A 12,096-nucleotide genomic window follows, 5' to 3' on the forward strand; every position below is an offset into this window, starting at 1 on the left:
ACATTAGGCCTCGACAATTGTTTTTTGTTCAGAAACCAGTTTTGAATGTAAACCCTCATTTTCATTTCACCAAATGACTTTAACCTGATTGTTATTTTTGTGTGTGTTTCTTTTACCATTACTTCAAATTGATTATTTCATCAGCTGTCTTTTATTTTCATGACGTTCTATTCATTGTATTCTTCTCTTTGTGGTTTTGTATTCTTATTTTCGATTGCCCTCTTTGTGAAGAACTGAGAAACTGCTGTTTTGAAATGTGTAAATAATTAATTTTAATAATGAATAATTATTAAAGTAAAAGTTAAAGTAAATGAATGCAATTTTATGTGTAACATTGCGGTTCGGGTGTAATATGGGTTACGAGGGTACGTTCTTGTAGATTTTTCAGGCAGCTATGCTTTACTTGTATAATCACCAGGATTATACAAAGTGAAAGAAGGTGTTTTAATTAAACCATAATGCTTCTTACTGTTTTAAAATAAGAATAACTCATCTACTAAAATGCTTCTTGAACTTTGTTTTTTTTTTTTTAGCAGCATCCGGGTTGCGGTCTCCGTTTTAACGACACTTCCGCTGGTCCGTGAAGGCAGCAGCGTTCGTCCATCTTGAAGTCGCGCCTGCGCAGTCGTGCTCGTGTGACCTTCACAGGAAGAACCATGTTCGCCCGGAGCAGCGCGTTGATCTTCTCCCCACAATGGTAAAGACTCTCACATTTTTAAAAACATTCCCAGCCGCAGCAGCTCGCGGCTCCATCTTCTCTCCGCGGCTCCATCTGCGGCTCGTCTTGCGGGGAAGGAGTCCGGCTCCGACGCGCTAACGTGTCTCCTGAAGGACGGCGCTAACGAGGCCGCAGCCTCCGGCTAGAAATGAATGAGAGCCCCGGCTAGCGGCTAACGCTAGCCGACATTGTCTAAGTGTGCAGGGATGAGATTCAACTCTTCGCTTGTTCGCTAACGCAAGAAATGTGTATTTCAAACACGCGTGAGTCGCAGCGGGGTTCATTAGCCCAATGCTAACTGTCATAGCATCGGCTGCTAACCGATGCTAACTCCGCTGCAGCTCTAATCTGTAATCTGGTTTTTAACTCGGTCTGTGACAACGTGGCGTCAAACACCAGCTGCAGTTAACGTCACATTCATATTAATGATGCTAATGTTTGGATGTTATATTTCTACTAGAGGTTAAACCTGACTTCTTGTGTTCACAGTGGGCAGGTCAGGAACATGGCTACCCTGAAGGACAGTAAGTACTCATGTGTACTACACACCAAGTACTGGACAACAACACCCTGAGTTCAGAGTTTTAGCAGCCAACACACAGTTTTCACCAATTAGAAATACACCAACTCTCACAGTTCTTCGAAAGTGTTGACCTGTCATCTCCTCTTCGTTAAAAACTTCACTACAGGATCAAACTGTCAGATGTTCGTTCTGAATCATTAAACGTAGTTAAAAGATTTTGAAGTTGCATCTATTTTCCTCGGCTTCGTGGCTTCAGTCCAAAATGCACAAATGTTATTGTTGTAAATCGGATTCTATCTGATTGATGTTCACCTGCTGTGATTCAATATAACTGAGGCTGTTACTGACAGTAGAAAAAAGTAAACAGAGCATATCCAAGTGGAATCTTCTGATAATATTTCCCAAATCTAATATGAAGTGAAATCCTCTTTCCCCTCCAGTCACCATTCGGCTGAAGTCCATCAAGAACATCCAGAAAATCACAAAGTCCATGAAAATGGTGGCCGCTGCCAAGTACGCTCGTGCTGAGAGGCAGCTGAAGCCGGCACGAGTCTACGGCACCGGTGCTCTGGGTACGTACACCCTGCCTCCGTGTCACCTCTCAATCCCCGGATGTGATTTTTAAATTCATTTAAGACACTGAAGTATGATTCCACGGTTTCCTCTCTGCCCTTCAGCCCTGTACGAGAAGGCCGACATCAAAGCGCCGGAGGACAAGGCCTCCAAGCATTTGATCGTCGGTGTGACCTCCGACCGTGGACTCTGTGGCGCCATCCACTCTGGCGTGGCCAAGTCCATCAAGGCCGAGATCGCCAACCTGACCGGCGCTGGCAAGGAGGTGATGGTGATCAATGTGGGCGACAAGCTGAGAGGCATCCTGCACAGGTACGAGCCCTGGAAACATCCAGCAGGTTTAAAGGGTTCAGGATAATAACTGCTGCTGGTAAATCAGATGAACTGCAGTGTCCCTGTCGTCGGGGATGTTTGTGTCCTGGCTCTGGAAGCATCAAACCTGACGACAAAGAAGGACGACGTGTTTCACTCACATGCTAATGAATCAATTAGGAAAGTTTAAATGCGGTGAAATGGTTTCTAATGCCGAAATTTCCAGTTTTAAACTTTATTCGAAGAGAGAGACGGGATTTAGATCAGGGTTTACTGACCTGTCATGAAATCTGTTATTTAAAATTACGCAGGTAAAACGGATGAAAATGATTTACACCGTCATCATAGATCGTTATTTATCTACCCGAACATGTTGAAGCATTTAAGTTGATGTTGACCATCCCTCCTCAGAACTCATGGAAAGCACATCATACTGAACTGCAAGGAAGTCGGACGCAAGCCCCCCGTCTTCGGTGACGCTTCCATCGTTGCCACCGAGCTGCTGAACTGTGGATACGAGTTTGACCAGGGCTCCATCGTCTTCAACAGATTCAGGTACAAGACTGTTTCTTTACCGGGATTTGTTTGAACCTGTTTTCCAAGAGTTTAACTTTTCTGTTTTTAAATGGATTTCTTTTTTTTTAAAGCACTGAATCTCCCCTTTCTCTGCTGCAGGTCTGTCATCTCATACAAGACGGACCGTAAGCCTGTGTTCTCCAATGAGACTGTTGCTAACTCAGGTACTTGCGTGTTTAGTTTTTACAAACAGCCTCGTTTCTATCAGTCAGGCAGAAAATAGACATTTTCACGTACTGTCTCCCAACAGAGAGCATGGGCATCTATGATGACATCGATGCTGACGTGCTGAGGAACTACCAAGAGTTCGCTCTGGTCAACATCCTGTACCTGGCCATGAAGGAGTCGTCCACCAGCGAGCAGAGCGCCAGGATGACTGCCATGGACAGTGCCAGCAAGAACGCATGTAAGACTTCCTGTTGAATACATTCTCACATTCCGGTCTTGAAGGAGTCAGAGGCCTGGTGACGGTTGAGATCAGTTAAACAATAGATTTCTTGTTTTGCCAAACAAACAGTGAAAACACCAATTTGAGAAGTTGTTTAGAGAAAATTGATCGGTGGTGTAATAATTGGAAACTAATGACATCATACAAATTAGATGACGTCTGACCTCCTGCTCTCACGTCACATTTCCTCTTAAAGTTTCTCACCTGACATTGATTGATGGGTTTCTCCTCCCTCCTTTCAGCTGAGATGATTGACAAGCTGACCCTCACCTTCAACCGCACCAGACAGGCCGTCATCACCAAGGAGCTCATTGAGATCATCTCTGGAGCCGCTGCTCTGTGAGTCTTCCCCCCCACATCTGCAGTATTTCCTCCTCTCCTTCCTCTCCCTCTGTTTACTCTACACCCCTTCATTATATTCCTCCATCCCTCTGTTCACTCTCTGACCTCTCAATCATGCATGTCTTTTAAATTTCCATCACCCCCTCTCATGACTGCTTCTCCTCTCTGACCTCATCTGCTCAGGACCTGAGGCTTGTCTTTGAACAGGAGGTAACTTTACAGACTGTAACATTAGTTTGCTGTAGAAGAGCCAGGATCGTGTTTGCCATCACTTCTTCGACTACAATAGATTCCCTTTAGCTTCCAGTTTGTTAGACGCAGCCTCTGTCAGGTCTGAAAGTCTCCAAACATTCACTGCTCTGAACCTTTTGTCTTTTCTTTGCAGATAAATGGGCGACATCATCGTTTCCATTGACTATAGCTCTTCAAAGTACTTGGGACACGTGTGGTCAAGAGTCTAATGAATATTTGTGCTTCTATTTGTAAAATATATGGAGAAAATAAACCTCTTACGCAGAATCCTTGTCTTTTCCTCAGTCCCTGTACCTGTTTCCTCACAAATAAACGTTCCTGACTGAGATAAATCAATGTTGATGGTTTACTCACTTCAAGGTTTTATCACTTTTAAAGATGAAAATGTTCTTTACACAGAAACACACATTCTATGTAGTTTAGAGGCAAAACAACAGAATGGCCAACAAACTAATTCTGCAGCGTCATAAAGCTAGTGTTTAATTTAACTGCAGACCTGAGAGAATCAACAGTGTGATGTTTTCAGTGATTTGAAATACAAACGTTTACAATGCAACAGTTATTTTTAGGGATACTAGCGAGCTGGCTTCGTTATCGACCATGATGTAAATAAACTCACAATAATAAGTCTGTAAAATATAAACAGACATTGTAAAACACCAAGCGATAATTCAGTAGCAAAAGACAAATGCTTTAACTTTTGAAAACAGAACTTTTAATTGGAAGTTGATGTTTTTTAAATTGTGGGTTTGAAATAATCGACACTGACATTAACTTCCATGAAAACAAACCAGTGTGGAACAATTTTTACGTTTGAGGGAAACAATAAATGAGTATAAGGCGAAATAAGAGGCAAGTTTTACTGTAGATTGTAGAAACCTGACACAACTGAATTTCTTAAACAAATTAATGAGACGTGTTGATTTAACAAGAGATTAGTTTGAAAAAGTTGAAGAATAAGTCTCCAAACATGAAGGTTGAAATGCTAAAAATTTCTGTTGTTGAGAGTTAGAAAAATCCACTTTACACACACAAGATAATGTTGACATCATCTCACATGGTTGCCAAGAACTAACACTAATTATCTAACAATATAAATAAAATTAAAAAAACTATTAAATCAGAGGATATTAATGTACTAAGGTGTACAACTGGGAGAAAAAGCTAAAGATCATTTTAAGACATGCAGATGAGCATTAGTGGAGTTATTGTGATTTGTATGAAAGTACCTCATTCTTCTGATTCCCCCTGCAGTTCGTGCAGCGTCCACCAGGCTGCGCTGTGTGATAAGAAATGCTCAGTGACTCTTTCAGCGTTAACCTGCAGGAGAGACAGAGTCAGAGGAGAGGAGAGTTCACAAACACACTCTCATCCATGAATTTCCTGTTTGATAGATGATTCATTTCCGATCAGCTGATTGATTAGATTCAACATCTGATCTGGGATCAGCCTTTTTTATCATCGTCTTGTGGTTTCATGACGATCAGGCTGAACTTGATTCATTAGAAAATTAGACGCAGGGTGTTTCTCGTTGGCTTTTCATGTAATTTCTGTGTCCGAAATATCGTCCTTCCTGTTTGTGCATGCCTGCATCTGTGTGTGTCTGTGTGAGTGTGTGAGTGAGTGTGTGTGAGTGTGTGTGTGTGTGTGTGTGCGAACATGTCCTGCAGGCCTTGTTTGTCTATTGTATTTGTGCTTGTTATTGTTTACTCCTGAGGGGAGTGGAGAGCGATTGCATCTGAACACTGAAATTACAGCGATGCCAGACTCTGATAAACACAGAGAGCAGCAGCCCCCCCCCCCCCATCTCGCTGCTGAGGCCTGGTGATCCAGCGTCACGTGGCCGAGGGTGAGGAAGAGGGTGAGGAAGAGGGTGAATTAGGGAGTTCTCGTTGATTCAGGGGGGTTGAAATGGTGGAAGCTGAGTCTCGTTCTTTATGTCTTTTTTTAATTTCTACTTCGGTGAAAAGTTCTAGACTTTCAGTTAAATGTGGAAAGTCGCAGGTGGAAGCTCGACTCGGTCATTCGACGCAAAGTCGAGACGACATCACATAAAGACAGAAACAGAACGACCCCCTCTCTAGATCAATAATCCAGAGATGGGAACGTTTGACTGTAGAACTGACGGAGAGGCTGGAAGCAGAGAGAAGTGTGAACTGTATGAAGTATTATTTTACTCTACATCTTTGCTTCTTATTTAAGACGTTTACTTTTTTCATATCGACACAAAGTTTTATTCCTTTATCATTTTAAACTTCAGGATAAATATTCCACAATCTGGAAAATGTATTTTTCCTACAAGCCGGTGGACCAGACGACAAAACAGAGAAATGACTCGATACTCGTATTCGTCTGTTGTTAATGTGATGAAACCGTGCACGTGTGTGTGACTGTTAATGTGACGGTGCTTTGACAGTTGGCGCCATAATGAAAAGACTCAAACGAGAGCGGCGGGAGAAATGAATTGTGTGTTAGTGTGAGAGAGAGAGAGAGAGTGTGTGTGTGTGTGTTTCTACATTAAGGGACGTGTAAAGGTGAGTGTGTGTCTGTGTGTGTGTGTGTGTGTGAATGAGTGAAGACATCTGAACATTGTGTTCGGGGGGGCCTCGCCGCCGCCGCTCTGTATTAGCTTCACCTCGTTATCGTTATCGTCGTCCTCCATTGTGGCACGACGGGCGGAAAATGATTAGAGGAGCAGGTGACAATGGAGGCAGAGATTTGTGCCTTTACCGGGGGCAGCGGCGCTGTCAGGTACAGCAGCATTACACTCAAAAAGAAAGGACCAGGGGGCGCCGCACAAAAGAGCTGCTCTCTTACTTTAAAACACTCATGTCTTCTTCAGGAGAGCGAGCGCCGCTTCACGGGAGCCAATCCACTGCCTCCCTCCGTCCCTCTCTCAGGTAATCACAGAACGAAGGATGAGAGCTTTGTAATGACGGGGGAGTCTTCCCACCCCTCCTCCCTTCTTCCTCTTCTTTTCTTCACTCTTTAACTCCCTTCTTTTTCTGACCAGAGGAAAAGTGGGGGAGGTAACGATGAAGGAGAGAAGACAGGAAGCAAGGACGAGGCTGTATGTGAGTGACACTTCCTCATCTTCCTCTTCTTCTCTCAACTCCCTTCTTTTTCTGATCGGAGACAGGAAGCGAGGCCCAGGCTGCTTTCCCATAGCTGCACTCTTCCTCTCCCTCCTCTTCCTCCTCTTTCTTCTTTTTCTGACCAGGGGAAAGTAAAGTGGGGGAACAGAGGGATGAAGGAGAGAAAACAGGAAGTGACAATGTCGACATTTGTGCATGTGAGTGACACTGACACTTCTTCTTCTTCTTCACTCCTCAACTCCCCTGGCGATGAAGACAGGAAGCGAGGCCGAGGCAACCCTGACTCTTCCTCTTCTTCTTCCATCCGTCCATCCGTCCATCCCCCTTTTGGCTAATCACAGTATGAATGAGAACATTGAAAGGAGGAAGACTTCCAGCTCCTCCCTTCTTCTTCTTCTCCTCCCTTCTTGGAGGGAGATACGGATGAAGGAAGGAAGACAGGAAGCGAGGCCGAGGCTGTTTCCCACGGCGACATTTGTGCATGTGAGCGACACCGACTCTGATGTAGTAACGGCGGGGCATTATCTCATTCAACACCCCCCCCCCTCCTCTTATCTCAGTGCGTTCTCCTCCCTCTCACCCCCCTCCTCCCGCCCCCCCCCAGCCTTACACAAAGCTATCTGCTCTGTGGACTTTTCTGACTATTTATGTCGGACAAGGTCAGGATCGTTTAAACCGCTCTGCCTCTCTCAGCCCCTGCAGATGAGATAGCGCGGGAAAAGGAGGGAGAAACGATCGATTCCCGCCGCCACGCAGATTTATTCCCCTCCTCCTCCTCTCTCTCATTTCCCCCCCGGTGGCGTTTTCACGCTGAGCCAATGGAGAGGGTCACCGTCGCCACCGAGGCTCATCAGTCTCCTTAACATCCCGGCGGTTTAAAATACAGTAGCAGGCCTTAAACTGGACACTTTTCTCCCCGCTCCAAATGAGACGCGTCCTCGCATCAATCCGGTCGGCTCGGGTTTTTTCTCCGGGGGGAGCGTGAATAGTGAGGCCTGTTGAGGAGAGAGGGGGAGAGTGAGAGATTTAGACGGGGGGAGTGGCGGGTTGTATCATTCACAGGGGGCGTTTTACAAATGAAGTGGGGCACTTACTCAGGCTGAAGGCTTGATTGTGGAGCGGGCCGGTCGGAGGCGAGCGAGTCCGAGCAGCACAGAGCGCCTCTCACACACGCAACGCAAACCGGAGGAGGATCGGCTTGTGTCAATCAGCAAAAATCTATTTGACGTTTTAGTTTGGTCCATGTCCCATCTGCTGACATGGAGGAGGCAGGGTTTATGAACTATGCTGCAGCCAGCCACTAGGGGGCAACTGAGACACTTCCATCTTTATTTACAGTCAATGATAGAATGTGTGTGTGTGTGTGTGTGTGTGTGTGTGTGTGTGGAATCATTAACAGTCAGTTGTCATGGTTTGAATAATTGTTTGAACTTACACACACGTTGTCTCAACCATGTGTGTGTGTGTGTGTGTGTGTGTGTGTGTGTGTGTGATCCCCCTGCCACTCATGTCTTGGGTTACTGTGTTTCTGGCTGTATGATAGATGGCTCAGCCCAACCTCAGAGCCCCCAGTCTGAGCCGCCGGATAGCCTGTCACTGCCAGTTTCCGCCAACTCAGTGTGTGTGTGTGTGTGTGTGTGTGCCTTGCCAGTTCCGACCCCCCACTGCAACAGGATAGGTGGGTAAAGATGGCCTGGCAGTGTGTGTGTGTGTGTGTGTGTGTGTGTGTGTGTGTGTGTGTGTGTGTGTGTGTGTGTGTGTACTGTGAACTGCCCGAGGTCCATGTCCTGCTGAGTGTGGCGGCCCCAGCCCTTTCCTGTCCAGACCACACGTCTAACCAAAACCCAATGTGTGTGTGTGTGTGTGTGTGTGTGTGTGTGTGTGTGTGTGTGTGTGTGTGTGTGTGTGTGAGTGCTGCACAGTCTGTTTTTATCATTTATCCTTCTAATTATTTTACATCTGATTGATTGATTAACTATTAAATCTATAAAATGTCGATGAGTTGTGAAAAAAAACACCAATAAATTCTCACAGGTCAAAAAGTCTTTACAACTTTCTAATATTAAACAAAATGTCACCTGTTGCTTCTTTGGACAGTGACAAAAATAATTAGTTAGATAAACAAAGATATTAATAAAATGCATATATTTTAGAAGCAGCGATGAGACATTTAAAAAAGATTTCCTGCTCGATAAACATTCCAGAGAAGTACATTTCTGCTGCTTCTCAAATAAGTTAACAACAATACATTAATTCTGCAAACTGATAATCATAAATAATCTTTATCATCTTCTCTGTCCATCTTGATCCTCTCGTCTCCTCGAGCCTCATCTGTCCATCAACCTTTCCCCCCCATGACGGTTTAACGAGCAGATTATTAATCTAATTATCGGTCGTATTATTATTAATCTTCTTTTATTCATCAACAATATTAAACAGACTAAAGCCTCGACTACAGCGACTAAATGGAGCTTTTAAGATCATTGTCACTAATGAACTCTCAGCTGCAGCTTTTAGGCGAAGTCCCGAAAAACATCATCATTTCGTCCTGAACACTCCACCTGCTGAGAAAGCCCCTGTGATCGGGCGGAAAGCTCCAGAACAGCTTCTGAACGGCCCCTGCAGTGTTTCCGTATCTTTCTCCGAGGTGAAGAAGGAACTTTGCATTTCGTTTTAAAATAATTGACATTTGATTTTCAAGCCTCTTTGCTAAAAAAAAAAAAAAAGAAAAATCTGTGTAAAGGAACCACTTGTGATATTTCTGCAGTAATGTGGTGTAAGCATCGGTACAGATGTTACTGGGTCGGAGTAAATCAAGATGGAACACAAAGTAAATGAAATATTGAAATATGTCCTCTCCTCGATGAAATCATGCAGATGGAAGTAAACCTCAACATCTGGACCCGATCTTTATTCTGATAAAGTTGAAGCAGAGCAAAGTTACAGAGGTTTTAGAGGCTTTATGTTCATGTGTCATTCCAATTCTTTTATTTCCACTTATGTGTCACTTTAGGTACAAATCTAAACTAATCGATTATCAATCAGTTGATAAAGTTTGTCTCCTCGTCTCACTCATCGCTGGCTAATTCTCCCCAGATCTTCTTCTTCCTCCTATTTATTTATTTTTTTGTGCTTCCACTTCTCCGTACAATTATCCTTAAAATACGTTTTTGGAGATTTCAGCAGCGATAGCAGACAAACGAACGGCACCTCGAGGAGAAGGAAAAATAAGTAGACAAATCTCCCCCTCTTCCTCCTCCTCCTTCTTCTTCTTCTTCTTCGTCCTCCCTGTTCTCCAGAGCTGCCAGCAGACAGTGTGTTTCTCAGTGTAGTGGAGATTATAGCCGGGAATGACAAGCACGCCGTCTGATACCATATCCGCTCTGAATTACAGATCAGCCCTTTTTAAATGATATTTTAAATACTTGCTGCAGGCTGAGAGTTTTCACAGGGTCTTATTTCATTGTTATTATACTAGTACCATATTTTTGTTAGAAAATCAGTGTTGGCGCTTATTTAAATGAGGGAGAGTGGAAGCCGATATACACTCCAGTGTGTTATTTTACTGTGCCACTTTGGAAAATCCCTCAGTACACCCCCTTCTACTCCTCACACACACCCACCAACCCTTTTTTTTTTTTTTACTGTGTTCTCGTTGGGAATTAAAAGGGAGCTCTGTGAAAAGGACAAAAGAGAAAGGACAAATTGTAATTAGTTTGATTTTGTGTGTGTGCTTGGCTGTGAGGTTGGTGCAGCCCATTAAGGGTTAGATTCCCACACAGAAAGACGAAGGAGGCTTTGATTACCTCTCTCATGTGTCTGGGTGGGGGGGAGGGGTTGGTGGCGGCGGCGGCGGCGGGCGTGTTTGCTCAAAAAACTGGGATTTGACTCGAATTCTTACCCCGTCGCTCATTTTGATCATTGAATGTGGAATCGTGAAAAATGTCCCTTTTTTGTTTTTCTTCTACTCCCCCCCCCCCCACCCCCCTGCTAATGGAGAAGACAGGCAGGTCAGGATGTGGGGGAGACGGCGGCGCAGTACACTTAGCGGCGTGCTGGGTGGCGCTGTTGCCCCAGCGATGCTCCCGCCTTTTGGATAAAAGGTCCCTGGGTTTCAGTCGGAGGCTCTGAGCTCTTTGTGCTTTGGCGTTTCATGATGGGATTCTCTGGAGAGCAGAGGATGGAGAACGACACTCCTTCCCCCTCTAACCCTCTCTCTCTCACTCTCTCTTTCTTTCTTTCTCTCTCACTCACTCCCTCCCCCCCTCTCTCCCTCTCTCTCTCTCTCTGCTGGAATACACCCCAACCTTGACATATTGAGAATGAAAACGACGGTTCCACATCCCATGCTCGCTTGTTGACAGCGTTAACACTCTTTTCATGTGTGTTTTGATAGCTGAAAATGAACCATATTAGAGTGTTGGGAGTCGGGCCATGCGTTTCCTCCTGTGTGAGGGTTCAGGTCCACGTAACTCAATATTTGAGTCAGAAAATCGTTCCCGTTTGCTCCCACGCGCTTCGCTCACGTGCACGCGCTCGCAGCACTAATTGTGCTCCGTGTTTGTTTGCGAGGTCTGAGAGAAGAATGTAAAATACACCCAGGGGAGAGAAAATTTAGCCACTGGGGCTAAACTAACAATTTTAACCCAGTCACGCCCTCCTGGTGTCTCACCCCCTGAATCACCCTCCCAACCCTCGTCTCACCCGCCTGTCTGCCGTCTCACCTCTTTAACTGGGAGAGAACGTGGCAAAGCGTTGATCGAAACGTAAAGTGCAATCGAACACTGTGACATGCAAGCGTTGCAGAGAAGGTCGTCCTTGTGGAAGAACTCTTGGAGGTACATGACACGGGTTTCATACTATGTGTTTTATATACACGTGTGTTTCAGTTACACTTCATGTTGTTTGATATTAATATAGAAGTGGATCTGTTTGTTAGAACTGAGCGTGTGAATCCACTGAGTAACTTCACAGACATGTTCAACTATAACCTCCGGCTCCAGCTCAGTTCTGCTCTAATGACGCTCACTTCCCCCTGATTCATCTGTGTGTGTGTGTGTTTATTTGTGTGTGTGTGTGTGTTTTCTCCTCAGTGTTTACGTGGTAATCGAAGCCGCGGCCCCTGCGTAACCTTGTGAGAGTCATTAGACAGCACGTTCATATTTACTGGATGTGGACGCAAAGTTTTCACAGACAATTATTCCGCATTTAGTCGATGCTTCATTTGTTGCTTCAGTCTCATCATCACGGATCGACT

General features: G+C 44.8%; 1 protein-coding gene across 3 annotated transcripts; it reads left to right on the forward strand.

Moving 5' to 3' along the window:
* The first annotated feature begins 565 nt into the window (after window positions 1-565).
* On the forward strand, window positions 566-4,011 carry atp5f1c (ATP synthase F1 subunit gamma). 3 transcript variants are annotated; one of them, XM_069520428.1, is made up of 10 exons: window positions 566-697; window positions 1,208-1,242; window positions 1,682-1,813; window positions 1,919-2,126; window positions 2,538-2,681; window positions 2,802-2,866; window positions 2,953-3,108; window positions 3,393-3,489; window positions 3,676-3,702; window positions 3,878-4,011. In XM_069520428.1, the coding sequence occupies exons 1-9, from the start codon at window positions 657-659 to the stop codon at window positions 3,680-3,682; spliced, it is 885 nt and encodes a 294-aa protein (XP_069376529.1). In that variant the 5' UTR covers window positions 566-656; the 3' UTR covers window positions 3,683-3,702; window positions 3,878-4,011. The 3 variants fall into 3 exon arrangements, with proteins under 3 accessions (XP_069376529.1, XP_019968369.1, XP_019968370.1); XM_020112810.2 differs by lacking the exon at window positions 3,676-3,702; XM_020112811.2 differs by lacking the exons at window positions 3,676-3,702; window positions 3,878-4,011 and having other exon boundaries at window positions 3,393-3,493.
* The last annotated feature ends 8,085 nt before the right edge of the window (window positions 4,012-12,096 follow it).

Source organism: Paralichthys olivaceus, chromosome 23 (genome assembly GCF_024713975.1).
Source record: "Paralichthys olivaceus isolate ysfri-2021 chromosome 23, ASM2471397v2, whole genome shotgun sequence".
NCBI classification, from domain to species: domain Eukaryota; kingdom Metazoa; phylum Chordata; class Actinopteri; order Pleuronectiformes; family Paralichthyidae; genus Paralichthys; species Paralichthys olivaceus.